We start from the raw sequence: 26,401 nt of genomic DNA on the forward strand, positions 1-26,401 counted from the left end.
TGGACTACAATTCCCATCACCCCTGACTACTGGTCCTATTAGCTAGGGATCATGGGAGTTGTAGGCCAAAAAATCTGGAGGGCCACAGTTTGGGGATGCCTGACCTACGGGGAAAGAGGGGCACATTGGGACCCAGGCACTCGGGGTAAAAATAATGTTACTTTTATTTTTATTATACACACACACACACACACACATGGGTGTAATGGGGTGCCATATTTCAAAAAGTGAGATTCCTGACACCCGTTGAGCTTTTTTTTTTTTTTTGGAAACCATGCATTTGGGTTTTCCCTGACATTTTGCCAATTGGGCAAAATTCCTCCCTGATGCCAGTTTTATGCCCGAAAACCAGGACTTGTCAGGAATTTTCCCGACATATGGCAAGCTTAGGATATAAGGTGGCATGGTGTTGTATACCACCCTGGGATACTTTGATTGAGTGAAGCATATAAATTGAATAAATAATAGTAAGTAATAATAATAATAATAAATAATGGCTGGACTCTCTCTGTGTGTGCATGTTTCTGTATGTTGCATTCATGATTCCAGGTGTGGGACAGCTATAAATAAAATTATTATTATTATTATTATTATTATTATTATTATTATTATTATTACCATCTTAAGCACACTTCCCCAGGGGCTTAGAACCCATTGAACTTAAGTCCATATGCTTAGGAATGTTTGAGTAAGCTTGGCTGAGCAAAGACCATTCAATTAAAATTAAACTTAAATTAACATGTTAGCATTCTGTCAGTATTGTGTAGGGGTCAGCAACCCTTTTCAGCCATGGGCCAGTCCACCGTCCCTCAGACCATGTGGTGGGCCGAACTATATTTTTTTGGGGGGGGGGTAATGAACGAATTCCTATGCCCCACAAATAACCCAGAGATGCATTTTAAATAAAAGGACACATTCTACTAATGTAAAAACATGCTGATTCCTGGACGGTCCACGGGCCGGACTGAGAAGGCGATTGGGCCGCATCCGGCCCATGGGCTTTAGGTTGCCTACCCCTGGACTATGCGGAAGCCTTTTCTTCTGGGATTAGAAGCCACAGGCAATCAGAACAGGCAGTTTCAATCATTCTGGGTCTCTCATCAGGATTTCCCACAATACTGATGGGACTTGAACTTGTTTGTTGCATTTTATTTTTTTGGTGGGGGGTAGACATACTTCAGGAGCAGGTACCCCCAGGGTGCCTGGCTCCCATTTCCAGCCTCTCACCTGCTTTCTCCTCCTCTCCTCCTAGTGCATCATCTACGACCACGACTCCAGCGGAAAGCACGACTACATCGGCGAGTTCAGCACCACCTTCCATGAGATGCTTCAGGCTTCCTCGGGGGATGAGGTAGTTTGAAGAGTCGGTGGCCGGGATTCCCTGGGGTGTGGCCAGTGTGGGGCAGCCAGGAAAGCGGAGAAGAGCAAGGACAGGCCTCGCATGAAAACGGAACTCAGTGACGGCCCCTTAGTTGTGGGAGGGGGCGTGTCCTGTGTGAGAGGGAGGCCACGCCCACTTTGGGGCACACCCACTGCTGATATGCGGCAGATGAGCTGTGGCTGAATGGGGTCCCCCACCCCAAGAAGGCCAGCCAACTCTGGGTTTAAGCCTTGAAGTCTAACACCTGCACTGGTGAATGCCGGAATCCAGGAATTCTCGATTGTAGGAATCTTTCCTTTTCTCCTTGCCCCCAATACTCCTGAGAAGCGTGTATTTTTGGGGGGAGGGAACGATGCAAAGGGACACGACAGAGGTTGATCAAAACCGTGGTTTGGAGGAGAGGGACTGGTTGGCTGGTTGGTGCGTACGTGCGCAAACATCTGCCTTCTGCATGGCTGGGATATTACTGTGCAAAGGCCAGAGTCGCACCGGTTGCTCCGCCCCTTTTCTTCTGGCCCCGCCCCCTCTGCCCCTGGCCCCGGCCGCCTCTGGCAAGCACATCTGCAGTGCTTGGGCAGAGGAGTTTTCCTGCTCCGGCCCAGGTGCCCGGGTTGGGAGCGCTCCGGAAGCATCTGTCCTCTCCTTTGGCACAATGGGTCAATGCTTCTGGCTGTTAACCAGAAAGCTGGTGGTTCGAGCCCACCTGTGCGCAGGATTCCTGCATTACAACTCAATGATTCTATTATTCTGCCTGCTTCGCCAGCTCGAGGAGCAGAGTGGTGGCCTCTGTGAGCCCCTGGACGGATCCAGCAAGGCTCTCCTTTGACTCCGGTGGTCTGTATCGTCACGTGGTGCTCAGAGAACCCTGTATCCTTCTCTCCCGGCAGGTGAAATGGGAATGTATTAACCATAAATATCAAGAGAAGAAAAAGCATTACAAGAACTCCGGGTATATCCTCCTCGCTCAGTGCAAGGTAAGTCGGCAGTCCAGAGCTCGTCATTATCGTATCGCACAGACAATCTAGGGAATTGTTGTTGCAGTCTGTCTGTCTGTCTCGAGAGACAATGGAGTGCGCCTCTGGGGGTGAAGTCAAAAGGCTGCGTTGGCAGCAATGAAGTGACCTCCTTAGGGCACAAGCCTGGGCAGTGTGTCTGGAGGTCTGGGCTACCCAAATGGTCCAAAGGAAAGCAGAGCAAGACGTTTGGCACCAGTTGTCGGAATGAGGCGTACAAGGAGCCATCCAACCCCCTTAGGACTCCACTCCGGATCTGAGTAGGGTTTACTCCTTAGCCCTTTCATCTGAAGATATCCCACAAGACAGTGGAGGTTTAGGACCAGAGTTTTCCTTCTCCTAGATGGGTTCCCTTCCCAGGTGGGCGAGCCCCATCTGCCTCTCACTTCCCTCTACAAAATAAAAAAAAAATCCTTCCAGTAGCACCTTAGAGACCAACTAAGTTTGTTATTGGTATGAGCTTTCGTAAAGGTAAAGGTAAAGGGACCCCTGACCATTAGGTCCAGTCGTGACCGACTCTGGGGTTGCGGCTCATCTCGCATTATTGGTCGAGGGAGCCGGTGTATAGCTTCCAGGTCATGTGGCCAGCATGACAAAGCCGCTTCTGGCAAACCAGAGCAGCACATGGAAACGCCGTTTACCTTCCCGCTGTAGTGGTTCCTATTTATCTACTTGCATTTTGACGTGCTTTTGAACTGCTAGGTTGGCAGGAGCTGGGTCCAAGCAACGGGAGCTCACCCTGTCACAGGGATTCGAACCGCCAACCTTCTGATCAGCAAGCCCTAGGCTCAGTGGTTTAACCACAGCGCCACCTGGGTCCCATAACAAACTTAGTTGGTCTCTAAGGTGCTACTGGAATGAATTTTTTTTATTTTGTTTCGACTATGGCAGACCAACACGGCTACTTACCTGTAACTTCCCTCTACAAGACATGCAGAAACCACCTTCTTGACCGTCGGACCCACTCTTGGTCGCCTCCGCTCAACCAATTTTCGCATGCGGAGGATGTCTAGGGCAGTGTTTTTCAACCGTTTTTGGGCAAAGGCACACTTGTTCCATGAAAAAAATCACGAGGCACACCACCATTAAAAAAGTTAAAAAATTTAACTCTGTGCCTATATTGCAGTTATCTAAATACATCAGAGTTGACCCCCTCTTTATTTTTATTTCTTAAAACTCCTCCGCTGTTTGCAATCTCTTTCCAAGGCAAGCAAGGCTCCCTTCTGCCCTCTCTCAGTCTGTTTGGAATGTTTCTTTTAAGCGCCTCTTAAAAGTATCTTTCTGAATGCCTTTCAAGTATCTCTTTTTTTTTAATCTCTTTGCACTTCTACAGATACACATAGTCTCTTTAATTCTGAAGAGTTGCAGTAGGGTAGAGTTGCACCAACCTTTTATGCAGGTTGCGGTTCTTTCTTATTTCGAAGGTTTTGCCGCTTGTGCGCTTCAGCAGCCAGGCTTTCTCAGTGCGGGAGGGAGAGAGCTGCAGCCGGCGTCTGTGATCCCCTTCTGGACCTCGCAGTCCGTTGCGGGAACCCCTCCAACGCCCTGCAACCCCTCTTTAGGCAGGGAGTCCCCCCTGTTCCTCACTCGGGGGTTTGAAGCCTCAAAACCGCCCGTTTTCACCCCGCAAAGAGTAGCGCTCCCCGGAGCTTCGTCAGGGAGCGTCTGGAGCGGTCCACGGCAACCCGGAAGTCCCCCGGCCGCCTTCTCGTCGCGGCACGTGACTAGGCATGTGACAAGGCAGCAAATCGCCCTTCTCGCCGCGGCACGTCGCGGCACACCAGCCAGCGTCTCGCGGCACACTAGTGTGCCGCGGAACAGCGGTTGAGAAACGCTGGTCTAGGGAATACTGAGCATTCGAAAACAACCCGCTCCCAAAACCAGGCAATTGCCTTTGAAGTTCTTAAGCCGGGAAGCGCTCAATTAGTGCAAAGCGATTCAAGCCTTGGGTGATGCTCTTGAGAACCTCAGCAATTGCAAACCTTGCCTTCTTCCTAAAACCTTGGTTCTGTTTTCAGGAACAGATGAGTCAAGTTGCTAGTTATTGTTTGGGTGGGCGGCTGCTGGAGCCACAACGCAGAACCGGGGATTGCCCCATCCGGCAGGGCAAGGGAGCTAGTCCTTTGGGGTTCCGCCACTCCCATCTAAACAATATATTTTTCAGAAGACGCCTGAAAGAAGGCAAGGATAGTTCCTGCAAAACGTCTACTAGCAGGGAGTTCCACAGGGTGGGATCTGCCACACTGAGTGCCTAGTGAAGGCTGACCAAACCTCAGGGGTGTGAGAGGGGAGCCACCAGAAATGAGATTGGGGGAATTTGAAAATGACTGACAGTCTTCCTTTCCCCCCCTTTTCCCTTTGCAGATGGAGAAAGTTCACACCTTCCTGGATTACATCATGGGTGGTTTACAAATTTCCTTCACGGTAAGAAAAAGAGAATTACTGGGCAGAAGATCTCAGGAGGGCTGGGGGGGGGGGGTTGGACACCTCCGGGAAGGTCTACCTTGGTGTAAGGCGCATTCCTTCCCAAGTTACATTCCATGATTGTGCAGTGTGTGTATCCTCGTGCACAATGTTCACCAGAGTGCAGGGCCTGTGTGTCCATTCACACGGCAGCCGAGCTGCACCAATCGACAACGTTGCACTCTTTGCACTTCTCCGGATTTTGGGGGCGCTGTTCTCCAACCAAGTAACGCGAGGGGAATTGCAAGTTAGGGAGCTCGCCCGGCGAGCTCGTTGGCAAAACGGGGGTGCGACCCTGGATGCTGTCAAGAGGACACCTTAACCCCAGTGCCCCCCCCCGCTCTGCTTTCTCGCTTGCCCAGGTGGCCATTGACTTCACAGCCTCCAACGGAGACCCCCGGAGCGAACACTCCCTGCACTTCATCAACCCCAAGGAGCCCAACGAATACCTGAAGACCTTGTCCTCTGTGGGCGAGATCTGCCAGGACTACGACAGGTACTGTTTGCGCTCTGCACGCGGGCAGGAAGGTGTGGCGTTTGTTCCTCGGTGACCCAGATTTTTCTCTTCCAGCGACAAGCAGTTCCCGGCGTTTGGCTTCGGCGCACGGATTCCTCCAGACTTTGAGGTAAACCCCGGGGGATTCTGGGATCAGATTAGACGGGGCTGGCGGTGAGTCACCCACCCTCTTCTGTTCTCGCTCGGCGACCTTTTCCTCCTTCTTTGTCCTTTTCTAGGTGTCTCACGATTTCGCCATCAACTTTGAGCCGGACAACCCGGAATGTGAAAGTACGGAGCTCAGATGCGTTTAGGAAAGGCGGATAATTTATAGCCTTTCTCAACAGGGGGATTATTTGGGGGCAGAAGTTGAGATTGAAAACCTGGGACTTTGGAGGGATCGGGGTGTGTGAAGGAATAGAATGACACTGGAGAGGAAGAAAGCTCTAGAGGAAATAAAAGAAAAAAGAAATAAAACAGGGATGCGGTCCTGACATGAACTGTGTACACACCACACATTTAAATCGCATCCTCTACAAATTTCCCTTACGTAGCTACAGATCCCAGCACCCTTAACAAACTACAGTTCCCAGGGTCCTTTGTGGGGAGTCTTTTAAACATAGCATGTGTACAGAGCCTCTGTTGCAAACAGGGCCGGTGCTAGGGTTTTTTGCGCCCTAGGCAAATCATCTTCTGGCGCCCACCCCCCAGGGGGTGAGAGCGAAAGAGAGAGAGAGAGAGAGAGTGTAAGGGCAGGAGGGAGGGAGGGAGGAGGGGGTGAGAGGGAAAGAGGGAGGGAGGGAAGAGAGAGGGAAGGAAGGGAGGGAGGGAGGAAGGGAGGGGGTGGGTAAGAGAGAGAGAGAGAAAGAAGGGAGAGAGAAAAAGGGGGGGGGAGGAAGCCTGCTCTTGCAAGAGGCGGCAGCAGGATGAGTGCCCTGAAAGGAGCGCTGATCCTGTCACCACCTCTCGCAGGGGCCACCGCATCTAGCTTCTCCCTTCTCCCTTCTCCCTTCTCCCTTCTCCCTTCTCCCTTCTCCCGGGCTCACTGTGGGGTGGGGGGATGGAAAGTGCTTTGGGCAGCCCGGCTCCCAGCTCGGCGTCCAGGGGCTGCCCTCGTCATCCCCGTCAAGCATGAAGAGAACGGCGCAGCCGAAGGTGGCTGCCGCTGCTGCTGCTGCTGCCGGACGGTGGGCTTTGGTGCCCGTCGGGGCGGGTGGCGTCCGGGGCTGGGGTCTGCCCGGCAGGCCCAGCAGGGCCAGGGTCTTGCGCTGCAGCTCTCACCCGCTGAGGCGTTGCTGCTGGGGTGGCTGCTGCGAGCAGCAGGTGGTGGCGCGGCTCGACGCCCAGCGTGCCCAGGGCTCTCCCGCCAGTAGCAGCAACAGCAGCATGGGGAAGAGCAAAGGGTACGGGGCTGGCGGGAGCTGCATCCTGGCAGCCAGCTTGGCGGTGGCAGCAGCAGCCCAGCCAGGGCGCTGACTGATTGGGCACACCGCGGCGGCTCTTTAAGCGGCTTGAGGCGGGAAGCACATGCTGCTGCTCGTCGGACGGGCTGGGCGGCCCGCTCACTTGCTCCGGCCCTGCCCTCCGCCGAGCGACGGTGAGGGGCCCTGAGTGCATGCAGAGTGCCGGGCAGCGGGGGTGGCGCCCCCTCCATTTCAGCGCCCTAGGCGACGGCCTTGCCTACATGGATGCTCCGGCCCTGGTTGCAAAGACTTGGGTGAGGATAGGCCATCCTTTTCCAGTCTGACACCCACCCATCTGACTCGGTTGCCCCAGCCACTCTGGGCGGCTTCCAATATATATATATATATAACATAATTAAACATTAAAAGAAACTTCCCTCTACAGAGCTGCCTTCAGGCATCTTCTAAAGGTTGTATAGTTACTTATCTCCTTGGCAAGGGGGGTCAGATAACTGCATATAATTTTCACCGATGAAACTAGGGATGTCATAAGGAAAAGCGGGACATTCTGCGATCAAATCAGAAACCGGGACAGCTTCTGTAAATCCAGACTCTCCTTGGAAAATAGGGACACTCGGAGGGTCTGGGACCTGCACCAAGCGCATAATGCGCCTGGTGCCTGGTTAATTTTGAACACTGGCCACTATGAGAACAGGATTCTGGACTAGGTGGGTGTTGACTTGATCCAGCAGGCTGTTCTCACATTCGTAGTATAGAAGCATTTCTGTCACCCGAGCGCCTTCATTTTCTGTCCTTCATTCATCCCCCACAGGGATCGCCGGCGTGATTGAGGCCTACAAACGCTGCCTGCCCCAGATCCAGCTCTATGGCCCAACCAACGTCGCCCCCATCATCAACAAGGTGGCGGCTCCTGCAGCTGAGGAGGAGAAAACAGGGCTGCCAACGGTACGTGAGGATGCCCTCCGCGGGGGCATTTGGGCAGGAATATTTGGATGTGGGTGGCACTGTGGTCTAAACCACCGAGCCTCTTGGGCTTGCCGATTGGAAGGTCAACGGTTTGAATCCCCGTGACGGGGTGAGCTCCCGTTGCTCTGTCCCAGCTCCTGCCAACCCAACAGTTCGAAAGCACGCCAGTGCAAGTAGATAAATAGGTACCGCTCCGGTGGGAAGGTAAACGGCGTTTCCATGCACTCTGGCTTCCGTCATGGTGTTCTGTTGCGCCAGAAGCGGTTTAGTCCTGCTGGCCACACAGGTGCTATAGTCACCTTTGACCGGACTTAACCGTCCAGGGGTCCTTGACCTTGACCTTGACCCTCTCCGCAGAAGTACCGTGTGCTGCTGATTCTGACAGACGGCGTGGTGAGCGACATGCCCGAGGCGTGTGACGCCGTAGTCCGGGCCTCCCGTCTTCCCCTCTCCATCATCATCGTGGGCATTGGAAACGCTGATTTCTCCGACATGCGAGAGCTCAATGGCGACCGCGGGATGCTGGAGTCCGACGAGGGCCGGGCCGTCCGCGACATCGTCCAGTTTGTGCCGCTCCGTGAATTCAAGAAGGTGAGGGAGCTGTTATAAGAATTTTAAGGTCTTTCAATAAGCTTCATTTGCATAGCTGACAGCCATAACAACAGAATACACGCAGTATACAATTAAAAACAACATGGATAAAAGGATCAGTCATATGACTGTGATTATCGTTTAAAAGATAGCCCTTAGTCTCATTGCACCCTCGATGAATCTGGCAACTTGTATTGTTCTCAGGTCATTTTGATCTGATAGAAGAAATGGGCGGCCTGGGATAGTTATGAGTAGTGGTGTAAGGTCTTAGATATATAATAAATGTTCCTAAATGTACAATGCAAACATTTACATAAATATATAAATCAAAGACTGAAGACAGTACAGGAAGACAGTCCGGAAACCATTTTGACCAAGTGTTTCTCTGCAAGGAGGAAGGGGGTGAGGGATCCTTCCCATTGTCTCAGGAATTAAGTACAGTAATTATCATCTCAAAGGAATGGCCAGGAAAGGCAATTAGATAAGGCACTATCAGATAACCTGGCAACAGGAAAAACAACCACATTCAAATTTATGTTGTAGACCGCCTTTTCTGTGATGTAGGCATGATGTATCTGGGGGGTGGTCTTGGGCTACACCCCTTCTGTGATGTATGTATGATGTATGTATAATGTATAGAGGGGTGGTCTTGAGCTCCAGGGCAGGGAATTTCAAAATGTCTATATAAGGGCAGGCACACCTTTGTTCTGGGTCCTCCTCCTTTCTCCTGCCTGGGAGGGGAGCACCCTGTTGCAACAGTTCAATAAAGATCAGGCTTACTAGCTGCTTTGCTTCTCAGTATTCTCTGGTTGGCCTCTGTTATTTTCTCCTACCGATGGAGAACCTACAGAGGACTCTGTAAGGGCTCTTGTGTTAGACCATAAGGGAATAAGGGCAGATTTTGTTTACAACAGAGCCTCCCTGGAGACTTCAGGATGCAGATATAAAAGGAGGTCCTGCTTTGCATGGTTATAGTATCATAGAATCATAGAGTTGGAAGAGACCACAAGGGCCATCCAGTCCAACCCCCTGCCAAGCAGGAAACACCATCAAAGCATTCTTGACATATGCCTGTCAAGCCTCTGCTTAAAGACCTCCAAAGAAGGAGACGCCACCACACTCCTTGGTAGCAAATTCCACTGCCGAACAGCTCTTACTGTCAGGAAGTTCTTCCTAATGTTTAGGTGGAATCTTCTTTCTTGCAGCTTGAATCCATTGCTCCGTGTCCGCTTCTCTGGAGCAGCAGAAAACAACCTTTCTCCCTCCTCTATATGACATCCTTTCATGTATTTGAACATGGCTATCATATCACCCCTTAACCTTCTCTTCTCCAGGCTAATCCTACCCAGCTCCCTAAGCCGTTCCTCATAAGGCATCGTTTCCAGGCCTTTGACCATTATACTATGGAACTCGCTGCCACAAGAGGCAGTGACGGCCACCAACCTAGATAGCTTTGAAAGAGGCATTCAGTTACTCCTAGTTATTGAGTGCACCCCCAGTCGCTTGGTGTGGCCCCAGTCCCAGGAACAAAGAAACGCCTGCTGGATCAGGCCAGTGGCCCATCTAGGCCAGCATCCTGTTCTCACAGTGGCCAACTGGATGCCTGTGGCAAACCCGCGAGCAGGACCTGAGCACAAGAGCCCTCTCCTTTCCCCCAGTTTCCAGCAACTGGTATTCAGAAGCATTGCTGCCCCGACTGTGGAGACAGAGCATAGCCATTGTGGCTAGTTGCCCTCTTGGTGTATTTGGCTAATCCTTCTTTTAAAGCCACCCAGGCTGGTGGCCGTCATTGCCACCTGCGGAAGTGAGTTCCATAGTTCAGCTATGCCTTGTATCCTCCAAAATCAACAGGATTTGAAGCACCCAGAAAGCCTGCAAAAACAAATCCACTCTCCGGTGCTGTCCACATCTGAGTCTTCTCCTGAACTGTTTCCTTCATCCCCCAGCTAAGCAGGCAGGGTCCGGTCAACAGCTAGTAACCACCAGCCATCAAGAGCCATCGAGCAAACGCATTCCGCTTGCAGACTCTGAAAAAGCCTTCCCAAACGGAATGCTTGTGACAGCCACTGTCTATCATTCGGGCTGTAGATACATCATCTGCTCCCCTCCCCCCTCCTGCGCACCCCCAGTATTCAAACATAGTTTTTGCGCCCCTTCTGTTGGGATGCAAATAGAGGCTAGGAGAGTATATCTATTTAGCCTGGAGAAGGGGAGACTGAGAGGAGATACAATGGCCATCTTCAAGTATCTCAAGGGCTTTCACATGGAAGATAGAGCAAGCTTGTTTTCTACTGCTCCGGAGGGCAGGAAAGGAAATTCCGAATAAACATCAGGAAGAACTTTCTGAGAGAAGGAAGAACTTTCTGTTTGACAGTGGAACGGTCTCCCTTGAGAGGTGGTGGACTTAACTTTTAAGCAGAGGTTGGATGGCCAACTCTCATGAACGGTTTCCTGCATTTCAGGGGGTTGGACTAGATCAGGCTTCCTCAACCTCGGCCCTCCAGATGTTTTTGGCCTACAACTCCCATGATCCCTGGCTAGCAGGACCAGTGGTCAGGAATGATGGGAACTGTAGTCTCAAAACATCTGGAGGGCCGAGGTTGAGGAAGCCTGGGCTAGTTTCTATGATATTTATTAGAGATTTTCCTCCCTTCATCACGTTTTCAAGTTCATAGCATGGGCGTACCCAGCGAGAGGCAGGGGGGGAGCTGCCCCCCAGAAGCAAAAATAAATAAAAAATACCGTATTTTACGGACCATAACCCACACTTTTTCCCTCCGAAAACTGAAGGGGAAAAGTCGCTGCGGGTTATGAAAAATGGGCTGTTTTTGCCCCCTCCGTGGCTGCAGCCAGTGACAGGAACATGGGAGGGGGGAGGAGCAGCCTGAGCTGGGGGGGGCGGACGGACGGGAGCTCCATCCATCCTTCCATCCTTCCTTCCCCCCTCTTTCTTTCTTTCTTTCTTTCTTTCTTTCTTTCTTTCTTTCTTTCTTCCTTCCTTTCTTCCTTTCTTCCATTCTTCCATTCTTCCATTCTTCCTTTCTTCCTTTCTTCCTTTCTCTCCTTCCTTCCTTCCTTCCTTCCTTCCTTCCTTCCTTCCTTCCTTCCTTCCTTCCTTCCTTCCTTCCTTCCTTCCTTTCTTTCTTTCCTTCCTTCTCTCTCTCACCCCTCCCTCCCTCCCTTCCTTCCCTCCCTCCCTCCTTCCTCCCTTCTCTCTCTTCCTACCCTCCCTCCCTCTCTCTTCCCCTCTCTTGCCCCCCCCCCCAGTTTTGATCCCGGGTACGCCCCTGGTTCATAGAATCATGGGAGGCTTTCTCAAAAGCCTTACCGAAATCAAGATACACTACATCCACAGCATTTCCCCGATCTACCAAATTTGTAATCCCTTCCAAAAAAAAAGAAACCAGAGTGAATCCCTTTGCAGCTTAAAGAGAAGCTTAGACAGGCTAGTCTTTGGCTTTTTAGTTTAACAATCCCGGATGCTTTAAGGCAGACGGGATTCTCCTGGTATTTCCCCCTTTTCTCCCCCTTTAAACAATAATCGCAGAGGCAACTTTGCAAAAGGTAAAAATGACATTTACTCACTCGGAATGCTTGTTGACGAGTAACAGACGCAGGTGGCTTAAAATGGAGATTTGGTTACAAAGACATCCTTAGGTCTAGCTTAAAAGGGTGAAGCTCGGACGTAGCTGATGTTCTCTCATTTCTGGCTTGGGGGGTGAAGAGGCGAAAAAGAGTTGTTGTTGTTGTTGTTTAGTCGTTTATTCGTGTCCGACTCTTCGTGACCCCATGGACCATAGCACGCCAGGCACTCCTGTCTTCCACTGCCTCCCGCAGTTTGGCCAAACTCATGTTAGTTTCTTTGAGAACACTGTCCAACCATCTCGTCCTCTGTCGTCCCCTTCTCCTAGTGCCCTCCATCTTTCCCAACATCAGGGTCTTTTCCAAGGATTCTTCTCTTCTCATGAGGTGGCCAAAGTATTGGAGCCTCAGCTTCACGATCTGTCCTTCCAGTGAGCACCCAGGGTTGATTTCCTTCAGAATGGAGAGGTTTGATCTTCTTGCAGTCCATGGGACTCTCAAGAGTCTCCTCCAGCACCATAATTCAAAAGCATCAATTCTTTGGCGACCAGCCTTCTTTATGGTCCAGCTCTCACTTCCATACATCACTACTGGGGAAACCATAGCTTTAACTATACGGACCTTTGTAGGCAAGGTGATGTCTCTGCTTTTTAAAGAGCGAAAAAGAGAGGATGAGAGAAAATATATAGCCATGCCCAGTGGGAGTGTCTCTCGCAGAGTTCTCTGTAGCAAACTTGCAGGAAAACTCTGTGAGCTTCAGCCTCTGTCGTGTGCCTGTCTAGCAAGGTGCAAATTGTTGGTTTGACTGCATTTTTAAATATCCCCCACATATTTTTTTCCCCTTGTCTAGGCTCCACCCAACGCTCTGGCCAAGTGTGTCCTGGCTGAGGTCCCCAAACAGGTGGTGGAATACTATGGCAGCAAAGGCATCGCCCCTGCGACACAGAGGTCCTCCTCCCCTCAGCCCCAGTGAGACCCACGCGCACCTTTCCCCCCATGGGCCTGGTCTGTCCAGCACCTTAATGTGAGTTTCACAAAAGGGGGTGGGCGGGGGCAGGAAGCAGATGGAGAAAACAGAGACATGGAAAAGATGGAGATTGACGGGAGAGTGGGAGGGTGTTGGCAGGAGGAAGAAGACTGTGGCGGAAGCTTTGATCCACAGATGGGCTGAGAGATGAGATTCGGTGAAACGGCAAAATGGGACGGAGGCGAGCCCAAGCGCTTGAATTTCAACAAGCAGGGGTGGTGGTGGTGGTGGTGGTCCTGGGTTCAAATCCTCCCCTGTAGCCAGGAGCACTACCTCGCAGGGTTGTAGTGAGTGGAGAACGAGGCAGTAACTACCGGAGTTCATTTATTTCATTTATAACATTTATATGATCTCTTCCAGGGACCCAGGTGGCGCTGTGGGTTAAACCACTGAGCCTAGGGCTTGCTGATAAGTAGGTCAGCGGTTTGAATCCCTGTGACGGGGTGAGCTCCCGTTGCTCGGTCCCAGCTCCTGCCAACCTAGCAGTTTGAAAGCACATCAAAATGCAAGTAGATAAATAGGAACCGCTACAGCGGGAAGGTAAACAGCGTTTCCGTGTGCTGCTTTGGTTCGCCAGAAGCAGCTTTGTCATGCTGGCCACATGACCTGGAAGCTATACGCCAGCTCCCTCGGCCAATAATGCGAGATGAGCACGCAACCCCAGAGTCGGTCACGACTGGACCTAATGGTCAGGGGTCCCTTTACCTTTACCTTTTATGATCTCTTCCAAGGATCTCAAGGTAATGCACATAGTTTTCCTCCTCCCCATTTCATCCCCACAACAACCCTGTGAGGTAGGCCAGGCTAAAGAGATGGTGACTGACCCCAGGCCACACCCAGTGAGCATTGCGGCTGAGGGGAGATTTGAACCCGTTACTCGATCCGTTATGCCGCACTGGCTCTCCTTCGAGGAAGGGTGGGATATTAACCTGATCCACCCAAACCAGAGGGTCTTGGGGGAGGCGGTGGCAATATGGCAGGTACGTCCCAAGATGGCTGCCTTTGAATTGGGGACCGCTATCAGTTGGCGGAGGGCTGGAACGCTAGACGTGAGGCGAGTTCTAGAGATGGGTGGGTGTAAAATGGTGTCCACAGGCAGGAGGGCACCCATGGAAAAGGGGGCCTACTGTATGTCCCCCACCCCTCCAGCTGAAGACTCCATGAAACCTGGAAGGGGTGGCTATAACATGGGCCCCCTTTTTCGAGACATGCGCACAGACATGCGCTCACCTGGGATCACAGATTCTCTCCTTTCCTCCTCCTCCCCCCCCCTTTCTCTGTGCAGGTGCCTGTTTCTCTTCCCCCACACCTTCGTCTTCCAGCCCTCGGTCCTGTAGGCGCCCTCCCCCCCTCCCCTCTGCCTCTTCTGGTGGGGAAGAGAGAGAAAGAGAGAGAAAGAGAGAGAGAGAGCGCGCACTTCGCCTCTGGCCTTGGGCTTCCACCCACGACTCAGGACGGCAGCGGGAACCGCATTCCATCCAGATGTTCCCAGCTGTTCCCCATCTTCCTCCTGTCCCCCCCCTCACAGATCCTCACCCCGGATAAGCCTGCGACTGTGACTCCCATCTCCTTTAATAAACCAGCTCTCTTGAACACAGCTTGTCTCTCCCCAAAACCGGGCTCTTTCCCCCCTCCCCTCCTTCTTCTTCTCTCCGCCTCTAATCTCTCGCGCAAGTCTAGAAAAACGGGAGACAGTCGGTGCCTGTTTTTGCAGTGGTGATGAACGTTCTTTTTTTTTGATTGATTGATTAGAATCATTAGTCAGCTTTCTTTCCTTTTTGCAAAAAGTTGACTCAAAGCACCGCCACTGATGGGAACGGACGTGGAACGGGCTGCCTCTGAAGGTGGTAGAGTGGCTCTCCTTCATTGGAGATCTTTAAACAGGTTATCTGTCAGGAATTCCTTAGCCATGATTCCTGCATCATCATCATCATCATCATCATCATCATTATATTTATACCCCGCTCATCTTGCTTGGGTTCCGGGCGGCTCTCAACAGAACACTAAAAACAGAATAAAACTTCAAACATGAGATGACCCTCGGGGGGTCCCTGATTCTGCGAAATAACGCATGCACCGGAAACCAACATAAAACGGAAACAGAGTAAAAGTTTAATTTAGTGGAGAGATTATCGAAATTTCCCAGCAAATGTTGGCAATCCCCATTTCTTGCTGGCATTTGGCAAGAGCGCATGCCTTTGTTCCGGAGGCAGGCAGTGATCTCAGAGGAGATGTGCTAAGCTAAGCAAACCATATGGGGATCGGGACCCAGACGGGAGATGGGGGGCTGGGAGAGAGAGAGAGAACCCTATAGGCACCATCAGGGATTGTAAATAGGGGAAATAAATCTGCTAAGTGGTAGCAACAATGGCTTAGCATTAATTAATGAGATCCCGGGTTCTTGTGTTGCAGGACACAGGAGTAAAACTCTCTTTTCTCACTCTCTCTTGCACCACGTCTTGTTTTATAAACTGCTGATCAGGTTCCCTCTTGGCCGGAGTCAGCCAACGCCGTGAAATTTGCTAAGGGTGCCTCTGAGCATGCACAGAGTGCCTTTGCCAGACCACTAAACAAGGAAGCACGGCTAATCTGTTACCCATGACACAGCGACTTACAGGTCAGGCTGGAGCCCCGGCTGCTGAAATTGCCCTCTGGCTTTGAACAATGGCATGGCAGGCATAAATTCAACAGGGGTGCTTTGCCCGGGGTGAGCTGAGGCCTATGGCAAGAAAGTAAACATTGAGCCAGCGCTGTGTCTTCTGGAGCCTCGGTTTCCTGTGTGCCATAAAGAATTTATGCCTGCTTTTTCATATTTCCTCCCCCGAGAGTCACAATGCGGCGTACATTAGAAGATGCTAAGTTCCCTTGCATAAAAGTCCAGAAATGGGGCAAGGAGGCGGATTCCTGCAACCTCCTTTGCTAACTTGCTTCTCCCTTGATAAGCAGCGATTCTCTGCAAAGTGAGGGACCCGGAAAACACTTGCCTTTACTTATTTATGCAGAGCGCCCGATCGCATATGCGGCTCCTGGAGCCGGCTGTTTGGAGCGCAGTCACGCAATGCTGATAAATGGAGAGGAGGTTGGCTGCAGAACTCTCCCAGTGATAGCCCGGGGCCACAATAAGCTGGGTGGGAGATTCCTTAGGATAGAATTGTGGGGGAGAGAAATTGGATTATATTCACATTTGAAGGTGAACCTATCTATTTCACACTCTATGCTTGCCCCAGGGGGTAGGACCTGAACCAACGGATTCAAATTCCATGAAAGGAGATTCCGACTGTACATTAGAAAGAATTTTCCAGTGGAAAGAGCCAATTGACAGTGGAACGGACCCCCTCAGAAAAGTGGTGGGCTCTCCCTCCTCGGAGGTTTTTAAACAGAGGATGGATGACTGCCAGGAATTCTTTAGGTGTGCACTGCAGGAGGTTGGACTAGATAATTTTGCAGGGGGGGTCCCTTCCAACCCCACCATTCTATAGCTCTGCAATACTACCCGAGAACCAAAACACAGCCATCTTTTGACATTTGCACTTCTCTGAATTTTGCAATGCGTTTCTTCGACGTGTGCAAAAATGCACATATATGCCAGGCCAGTGATGCGTTAAAATGTATTATAGTGGTACCTTGGTTCCCGAATGGCTCAGTTGTCGAACAAATCGGCTTCCGATTGCCACAAACCCAGAAGTGAGTGTTCTGGTTTGCGAATGTTTTTCGGAAGCCGAACGCCCAACGCAGCTTCCTCGGCTTCCAATTGAGTGCAGGAAGCTCCTGTAGCCAATCGGAAGCCGCGCCTTGGTTTCTGAACCATTTCGGGAGTCGAACGGATTAAGTTCGAGAACCAAGGTACCACTGTACTAGTGAAAATGCAATGCATTCAGGGAAATCGCTTTGCAAAAATACACGCGTTATGGACAATTGCATGCAAACACACATCTAAGATGAGGACTTTTCAAGAATACACTTTGCAAACCGAGGTGGAGGCCTCAAGAAGGGCAAAGCGAGAAATTGAAAGAGACTGAAATTGTCAGATTCATCGTTCCCAATTCTGGGGTGGAGGGGGGCGGTGAAAGGGGGCATCTCTAAGGAACTGTTTGATCTTCCAACTACTAAAATTGCCCCCTGGCAATGTCTGAACAAGAAGGTCTTATCCTGGCCAGCAGATAAAGAGGGAGCCAGCCTAACCTCTCTTGAGGGGGAATTCCACAATCTGGGGGCACTGTAGAAAAGGCACTCTCTCATGTCACACACATAAAAGAGATTTAAAAAAGAAAAGTATTCCGATAAAATCAACAGGCTTTAAAAACAAGGAGGCATAATGACATTATCAGGATATGGATAAAGGGAACAGAATAAGAACAATCATCTATATAGAAAAAAATGTAAAAATCGTGAAACTGCGTTTGACACTTTTCTCCGTAACCACTTGACCGATCGTCCTGAAATTTTGACACAACGATCCAGGCTACTCCCAGAGCGTTGTTGGGGGCAAAAATCCCTCAAATCACACACCTGCGCAGATACAGACCTGCTTTTCCACCGACTCAAACAGCGCCCTCAAGTGGCGTAATACCCTCCTCCACCCCCTCCCTTCCTGTGAAATCTAAGCCACACCCACAAACCAAATGACATCATCATCAACCAAGCAACTGAAACCCCCAAGGCGGCCATTATCACACCACTACGCCTTTGTTTAATGTAGGCCCCTGACAGGCCCGGGGGGGGGAACCCACAACAACGCACTTGGGGGCACGGCAAGGGGTTTTTACTTTACCATTTAGCACCACTAACCCCACCAAAAAACCCCACCAAAAAACCAACATTGCCAAGTGGAGGTTGGGGCCTGCCTGGGGGGGGGGGCACAGGACACAGCACGGGCTTTGAATTATGTAGGCCCCTGCGTGGCAAGTGGTTTTTACTTTACCATTTAGCAACACTACCACACCGGTCATGGGGGGGGGCCACAAACTGAATAGATCATGGATCGGGACACATGGGGCCAGTCACAGGGATTAGCCACAACAACACACCACACCCACAAACCCCGCCTCTGCCACGAGATCCTGTAAAACAGGAGGCCTTGGCTCCATTTTACATACTAGGCCTCAGGTCTACAGCCCATTAAATACTATCCCAAATGGAGCCCTGGGTGGGAGGTGGGGGGAGGAGGAGCCCAAATAGGTCATGGGCTGACGTAGGGTGGGGGGGTAGATAACCCGCAGCAACGCACTTAGGGGCACGGCAAGGGGTTTTTACTTTACAATTTAGCACCACTAACCCCCCCCCCCAAAAAATCCACAAGACAAAAATAAATACCATCCTTCAAAACGTCATGAGATACGCCAGTCATGGAGGGGGGGGAACAGAATAGATCATGGATCAGGACATGTGGGGGCAGTCACAGGGATTAGCCACAGTCGTGCCCCTTTTAACCTAGGCTTTACCGTCTTTCTCCAAAAATAAGACACCGTCTTATTTTTTTATTCCTAAAATAACCCCACATTGGCTTATTTTCAGGGGATGTCTTATTTTTTATTACGCGTCCAGCCTTACCTCTTCCTTGGGGCCCTCCAGAACTGCACCTATCACTATGTCTTATTTTCGGGGTATGGCTTATATTGCACAAATGTCTTATTTTAGGAGAAACAACTGATTGTTAAAAAAAAAACCCATGCACTTTCTCTCCCCAGTTTAAGTCCTCAGATATTTGCAGTGGCCACCCCATTTACAATCCCCTACCTTCCCCTTGCCACTTCCTGGGTTTTTTATGGAACTGAACAACTCGGGTACTTCAGAACGCGCCTTCTGTTGCCAGGCCCTTACAGGGCCCGGGCCAGGTAGATAATGTGGCCCCCTTTTTAACCCTTTTGTTACTTTTATCATTTTACTGATTGTGAATATGGTGACCGAGGCCCCCTTTAGATTCGGAGGCCCGTGCCAAGTGGCCCATATGACCCCCTTCCTTCTGTCTGGGCCTGTCTGTTGCTACGGGGCTATGGGACTTCACTATTTGACCCCTCCCCCCTGGGTTGGGATTCTTTAAGTAGTTCTCTGGGTCCCAGGGCACATCATCACCCCCCATCCTTAATCTAAATATATAGAAATGTTCACGATGCGTGCGCAGGGGCCAATGTATGGAGATACAGGGGGGAGGGGACAACAGAGGGCTCAGACAAAAGTAAATACTGGGAAATGGAACCCAGGAACTGACAACTCCTTCTCCAATGATGGGGAAGAAAGAAAGAACCACAGCAACGCGTGGCCGGGTCAGCTAGTAGCGTACGTAATAAAATTACGTGTCCGGGTAAGATCGCATAAACAGAAAATATTTCAGCAGATGTCAAAAACTGAACAGAAGAGGCGGGGAGGTTCAGAGGTGCTGCCAAAGTAAAGGACTGGTTCCTTGCAGGTGATATGGCGCTTGTAAAAGTGTCTGTTCTGCTGATCAAAGTGGTCAACAAGGCATGTACAAAGGCGGCAGCTAGACTGGTGACTGGGAGCAGCCGCCGGGACCATATAACACCAGTCCTGAGAGACCTGCATTGGCTCCCAGTACGTTCCCAAGCACAATTCAAAGTTTTGGTGCTGACCTTTAAAGCCCTAAGCAGCCTCAAAGGCCCAGTATTACCTGAAGGAGCGTCTCTACCCCCATCATTCGGCCCGGACACTGAGATTCAGCGCCGAGGGCCTTTTGGCGGTTCCCTCCCTGCGAGAAGCAAAGTTACAGGAAACCAGGCAGAGGGCCTTCTCGGTGGTGGCCCCCGCCCTGTGGAATTGCCCTCCCATCAGATGTCAAGGAAATAAGCAACTATCCTACTTTTAAAAGACATCTGAAGGCAGCCCTGTTTAGGGAAGTTTTTAATGTTTAATGCTGTGCATTGTGTTTTTAAATATTCGATTGGGAGCCACCCAGAGTGGCTGGGGAAATCCAGCCAGATGGGCGGGGTATGAAAATTATTATTATTAATCAAAATGGCATTACCTCTGAGCATGTGCAGAGTGAGGCCTCCTCACCATGCAGCAGCCATGCCCAGCACACGCTGGGAATTAGTTTATTTAAAAGGTGGGAAAGACAACATTTTCTTTCTTCTTCCAAGGCCCTGTTTCCCAAGCTGGGCTGCGATGAGTCTCCTGGCATGGCTTCCTTCCATTGCGGTGTTCCCTCGTCTTTCATTTGTGGCAACCTCTGACTAGCCCTATTAATCTGGTGGTGATGCGTAGTTGTTCTCCTGGCACTGAGGCTGTTTCGGGAATGGATGCCGATCGTGGAACGGTTTCTGATTGCAGCAGTTCCTGTTGCTTAAAAAGAACCCGCTGGGTTGAATCCATAATCAGAGTAGACCCAATGGAAACTACCGTAATGGACCTAAGTTTCTCATGTCCATCCAGGCTGAGAATAGCTAACACAGGCATCCCCAAACTGCAGCCCTTCAGATGTTTTGGCCTGCAACTCCCATGATCCCTAGCTAACAGGACCAGTGGTTGGGGAAGATGGGAACTGTAGTCCAAAACATCTGGAGGGTCGAAGTTTGGGGATGGCTGAGCTAACATATGACCCATTACAATGGAGCAGGCCTACACCAGTGTTTCTCAACCGCTGTTCCGCGGCACACTAGTGTGCCGCGAGACGCTGGCTGGTGTGCCGCGACGTGCGGCGACGAGAAGGGCGATTTGCATTGTCACGTGCCTGGCGGCCACCAATAAACACCGCTGACCCGCCGGAAAGGAAGCCGGCCGGGTCACGACGCGGGGCGAGCGCAGCTCTCAACAGCCGCCACCACCACGGGAGGGTGGTTTTAGACAAACTTAAAGAAGCTGGCTGGATGAGCTCAACCTGAAACTTGCTGAGCAAAGGATTGTGCTGGCAGAGAAATCAGCGGCTTGTGAAGCCTTATTACAGGAGATTGCAACCAACACAGCAATTGGCAAGTGTTTCTTACAGTCATAATTACATAGTCAATATAGGGCGGCACAGAGTTAAATTTTTTAACTTTTTTAATGGTGGTGTGCCTCGTGATTTTTTTCATGGAACAAGTGTGCCTTGGCCCAAAAAAGGTTGAGAAACACTGGCCTACACCATCCATTCAAAGCACATTATTCCCCCCAAAGAATCCTGGGAGCTGTCGTTTGTTAAGGATACTGCAAATTGTGGTTCTGTGGGGCAGAAAGCTACAGTTCCCACCATGCTTTATGCGTGCATTGGATGGGCTCTAAACAGCTGGTGTTGATCCCTTTCCCCAACCTTTACCATTTATGCACGTCAACCGGCCTAGTTACTCAGAAATACCCTTTGCACATGCTCAGAAGCACTCTTTGCACTCTAGCGCGCACTTCTGTAGGTGCCATATACCGGAGCCACTCCGGCTCTGAAATTTGGCAGCTGCTGACTCAAGCCAGCTCACAGATAAGAGGCAGCAGGAGCGGTTTGCTCTGCAGGCGCTTTCTCGTGATGTGGCGCGCACGGGATGACATGCGCCAGATTGGATTTGCCATTGTGCTGAGTGCGCTGCAGAACCGGCAGCCTCAGCTAAATCGGAGTCCCCAGGCTACATGGTGATTACATGGGAGCTTTCTACCCTGGTCCCGCTCTCCGCCTGAATTGCTTTCGAGAATTCCTGGAGGCTTAAGAGGTCGGTGTTTATCAAGCTGTCGTCTTGCAAAGTACACCAAGGAACGGCACCAGTTTGATTAGCGGTTCCTGAACTGTGTTCACAGGAACCCCAGAGTGCCTTAGAAGCCTCTCCGCGCTTCCTTAGTGTGAGATCAGCCACGGCGGACAAGCCACCTTCCAAATCAGTTTGGCAACATCTCCCATGCGCCCCTCCCAGAAAGCACACTTTTCTCTCTCTCAAGTCGACGCAACAGGCCCAGCGTAACTGATTGCAGCTATGGGTACCGTACCCTTCCCCATCGCCATCCCAGTTTCAAATGTCATCCTACAGAGGATTCTCACAATTCCCCAGATTTCTTGGGGGAGCCGTGATGCTTAAACGGCTCTAAAACTGATGTTTGAAGGGCAGGTATAGCCTAAGGAAGGTTGCCATCCTGTGCTTCCCATAATCCTTTGCAGGATGCAGGAGTTTGTCAGCAGACAAATGAACAGGGATGGGAAGGGCTCTCCAAAGTTAGGAAATGTGGAGTTGTTGGGGGGAGACCTGTATTACGGGGGAAGAATGAGGGGTGTTTTATTGCTCCCCCCAAACCAATCCCTAAATGGCAGGAGCCTTTGTAGGGTTCATTTTCTGAAGTAACTTTCACAGGAGCAGAACAAAACTCTCCCACTTGCATGCACAGGCCAGCTTTTCTGTTTACAGGAAAACTAAGTTTCTGAGTCTCTCTCATTTTGCCTTGATGGCAGTGCATTTCTATCTCCCCCCCCCAAAAAAAAACCTGGCTAAGATATTTATCACTGATGGCTTACTCCATGCACAGGGCATTCAACGATTCCCATTTCGCCCTCGGCGATTAATAAATAATATCGATTTTTCTCCATAACGTTTCCATTTCGGATCAAGAGTGTGCGCGTGCGTGCATGCGTGCTACTGTTAAATCACACCTGCTTGCGGGAACCATTATTATCAGAAGATTTGCATGGGGGGGGTATTGCTGTGTCAGCCCCAGATCCGAGATGCAAAGGTAGTATCTCCTCCCCCACCCTTCCTTTGGTATCATCACATATATTGCTTGCGTCTGCGTCTCTCAGATGGCATTATGAATTCTTGCAGCCGTGGAATTTTTAATTATGCTCCAGCACTGTGTTTTTTACCAAGTCTGATATTTGGGAGCTCAGAGTGGGAGGCAGCGGAGATCCAAAGGGTGTGTGTGTGTCGAGGATCACAATACCTCACCTAAATCTCTCTGAAGCGTAAGTCGGTCCAAGCTTTCCTGGAAGGTAGAACTCCAGCCCTAAAGCCCGGCTCTCTGCAGAATCGAAAGAAGACACTGTGTGTTGTGCCTAATCAGCTTGGTTCTGTTATTGCTTTCATATGGACTAGCGTCTCTGCTGAAGATCAATTCCGGGGCTATGCCCAGGCACAAATATAAGCCACATTCACAATTGCATTTAAAGCACTTTGATACTACTTGGAACAATCATGGCTCCCCACCCCACCCCATCCCAAAAGATCTGGGAGTTGCAGTTTGTTAAGGGTGCTGAGAGTTGAAAGGATACACATATTGCCCTCAAGAGAACTACAATTCCCAGAATTCCCTGTTAAGATGGATTGATTGTTAAACCGCTCTGAGAATTGTAGCTCTGTGTGGGGAATATGGGGACTCTTAATAGCTACCAGCAGCCTTAGCAAACTACAATTTTCTGGAGGAAGCCAGGGCTGTTTTAAATGTATGTTGTGAATGCGGCCTATGTCTGGTACAGGAATCGGCTCCCAGAACCTCCCGGGCTAATTTAATCATAATCATAATCATAATCATAATAATTTATTTATACCCCACCCATTTGTCTGGTTTTCCCCAGCCACTCTGGGCGGCTCCCAACGGAATACCAAAAACACGATTTTAAAAAAAAACCTTTAAAAAATGGAGGTGTAATGGGTGACACTTGGATCTTTCAGAAGCCAACCTCAGTTGCTTCATCTGCACATGGGAGAATGACAAAAAACCCACAATTTATCGGTCTTAAGCTCCTGCACCTCCACTACCGTATGTCCCAGGAGAAATAGGATGTTTGGGTTGGTGGGCATCTAGGGTTGCCGTATTTCAAAAAGCAAAAACCAGGACACCCCAAAATTGTTGAGCTTTTTTCTACAAAAAAAAAAAAAACCACCACGGAATTTTTCGATTGACTTGTCTAAGATCCAGGACAAAGCGCCGTATTTTGGAAAGACCCCCACCCCCACCCCCCGGATGTCAATTCCACCTTTGAAATCCTGGAAATATCAGGGAAAACCCAACGTATGGCAGCCCTAATCAGGCCCCTTTGGAAAGCGGGTGCAATGTCCTTGTTCTGTCTCCCCAGGGTCACCCTCTCTGGCCACATCCACACCGCACATTGAAAGTGCTTTTGTACCACTTTAATCCCCATGGCCTACCCCCACAAACAATTCTGGGAACCGTTGTTGTTAGGAGAGCCCCATTCCCCTCCATCACAGAGCTGCAATTTTTAAGAGTGGTTCAGGATCCACCCCTCTTCCCAGGGAACTCTGGGAACTCTAGCTCTGGGAAGGGTTTCCAAACAACTACAGTTCCCAGGATCCTTTGGGGGAAAGCCATGAGTGTTTATAGTGGCACAGTGGTGCTTTAAATGTAAGGTACAGTTGTGGATCTGGCGGCTGGTGTTGCACGTCAAGGGGGCCTTTGTGGGCTAGACAACCTCACGGGCTTGTCGTAAGGATAAAAGGGGAAGGGGTAGCCCATGCACCACCCTAACCCATTTGGAGGCTTTGGGGAAAACAACAGCGAAAATAAAGCAAATTTTAAAAATTGCTGTTGCAGTGCTGGGAGAAAGGGAGAAGTGAGTTAGGCCTGGTTGCTAGGCAACCGCTTGGGCCTAGCTGGTGATTGGCAAGCCTCTGCCTCTCATGGCTGCTTTGCTGGGCAGTGAGAAAAGGCAGAGGGGGTGAGCTCCATGGTTGCTAGGCAACCACAGGTTGCCTCATCCTCTGACCCACCTTGGGTACCAGAGAGATGCCTATAAGGAGCGAATCCTGGCAGCCTGATGAGCTCACTCCCTTGGCACCTTCCCCACCCACCTCTTGCTAGCCCAGGACAATGGGAACATAGCGAGATGTCCTGGGACTTGGAGGGAACTCAGTTGGCCAGTGTCCTCTATAGAAGAAGCCTCTGATTGTGGGGGGAGAAATAAGTGTATCTGCGGCTCCGATACGCAATTGTGCAGCTGAACATCCGTGCATTCCATACTCTGCAGAGATTAAATTTAAGCTTGATAAAGTGCAGCGCATCCTGCTGGGGACTTTGCAAACCACCAGCTTTCCTTTCGCTTCCCCTTGCAGAGTTCAGCCTAAGAGCCTGCTCTGCATGTCCATGCTGGGAAACAGCAATGAGTGCTTCTGACTGCGTGCGGAGTACAATTCCCTCGCCGCTGACTCTTCAAACAGCCTCGTGGCCAGAGGATTTGGCACCCTGGGGGCAGGTTGGCTGGGGTTTGAGACCTCTTTCTGTGGAAATTAACTACAGTGACACCAGTTTACTGTAGCAGTTAGAGTGTTGGACGAGGACCTGGGAGACCAGGGTTCGAATCCTCACTCAGACATGAAGCTCTCTGGGTGACACCCGGGCCACACACTCCTACTCAGCTTAACCTACCTCATAGGGCTGTTGTGAGGACAAAATGAAGGGGAGAACCACATACGCCACCGAGCTCCTTGGAGAAAAAGGTGGGAGAAAATGCAGTGTGTAAATAATGAGGACCAGAAGCATGGAGAACAAAAACAATCTCAGATTTTTCCTTCAGTTTGCCCAAACTACTGTACTATATATCCTGGGTCTTGGGTTGTATTCTGTTCTCTGTGACATCCTTCTTAAAGATAAAGTGATAAAGAGTTTGAATAGCTCTGGTCGGCAGGGCACGATCTCTTAATCCCAGGGTCATGGGTTCGAGCCCCCAAGTTTGGTGAAAGATTCCTGCATTGCAGGGGGTGGGACTAGATGACCCTCGTGCCCTTTCCAAAGCTACAATTCCATGAAGGCTTTTTTGTGTGGGGGGGTGTCTCCTGGATAGATGCGGTTGTCGCTTCCCTCGCCAATTTCAGAACAATTTAAACGTCTGCTCTGCAGCAAGAGCTCTTTTCTTCCTTTCTTCGCTGTAATGATCAGCGTGCCAGTAGCCGCCCACGCCTGCCCCCCATCCGCTGGGGGAAGCTCTGTATTTGGGACACTGTCAGTAGGAATTTGAAAAAGCAAAACAAAAACACAATCTCTCCAACTTTCAACAGAAGGAGAGACTAGCAGGAGAAATTGAGTGTTCTTCCCCTATCTCTCCCTCAAGGCCACGGAGAAGATGTGCAATGAGTCGTCTTTTCTCCCACCCCCAATGCCATCATGTCCTAAAAACAACCACCCCAGGGGCTGGCTGGAGAGGGGAGGAGGAGGTGGGGAGCAGAGATATTAATTACAGGGATATTCATTAAGAGGAGAAAGGGCAAATATGGGATGGTTGGCGACAGGGTGGCTACCGAGAACGGCACTCCCCCCCCCTCCTTTCCGACGAGAAAAAGGCTGGGCAGGGTGCCAGCCTTGGGCACAGGCCAGCTTTGCAAGCAGAAAGCAAATTTCACAACAGCTCTTGACAGGGTTCCTGGGGTGGGCTGGCTGAGATACTGGCAGGGGGTGAGGGCGAAAGACCTTGGGAAACTTATCTGCAGAGCTGAGCATATGGAGGCACCCCCCTCTCTGCCCATTCATCCTACCCGCTGGGCATCAGACACTTGGAGAGCCCACAAGCAGGGCCGGGAAGTAAAAACAAAACAAAACACCGCTCCACTT

The 26,401-nt window shown here is 50.6% G+C and overlaps 1 protein-coding gene across 2 annotated transcripts in view; it reads left to right on the forward strand.

The window, feature by feature from the left end:
• Positions 1–15,386, forward strand: part of CPNE6 (copine 6) — a 35,200-nt gene extending 19,814 nt beyond the window's left edge. Inside the window, exons 8-17 of one of the 2 annotated variants that reach the window (XM_035135031.3) lie at positions 1,253–1,351; positions 2,269–2,355; positions 4,759–4,818; positions 5,220–5,353; positions 5,429–5,483; positions 5,593–5,644; positions 7,589–7,722; positions 8,101–8,334; positions 12,767–12,940; positions 14,229–15,386. In XM_035135031.3, coding sequence (XP_034990922.3) covers positions 1,253–1,351; positions 2,269–2,355; positions 4,759–4,818; positions 5,220–5,353; positions 5,429–5,483; positions 5,593–5,644; positions 7,589–7,722; positions 8,101–8,334; positions 12,767–12,889 — 978 coding nt within the window. In that variant the 3' untranslated portion in view covers positions 12,890–12,940; positions 14,229–15,386. The remainder of the gene's footprint in view (positions 1–1,252; positions 1,352–2,268; positions 2,356–4,758; positions 4,819–5,219; positions 5,354–5,428; positions 5,484–5,592; positions 5,645–7,588; positions 7,723–8,100; positions 8,335–12,766; positions 12,941–14,228) is intronic. The other variant, XM_088656253.1, reaches the window with a different exon arrangement.
• The last annotated feature ends 11,015 nt before the right edge of the window (positions 15,387–26,401 follow it).

Source organism: Zootoca vivipara, chromosome 12, assembly GCF_965207765.1.
Source record: "Zootoca vivipara chromosome 12, rZooViv2.hap1.1, whole genome shotgun sequence".
NCBI classification, from domain to species: domain Eukaryota; kingdom Metazoa; phylum Chordata; class Lepidosauria; order Squamata; family Lacertidae; genus Zootoca; species Zootoca vivipara.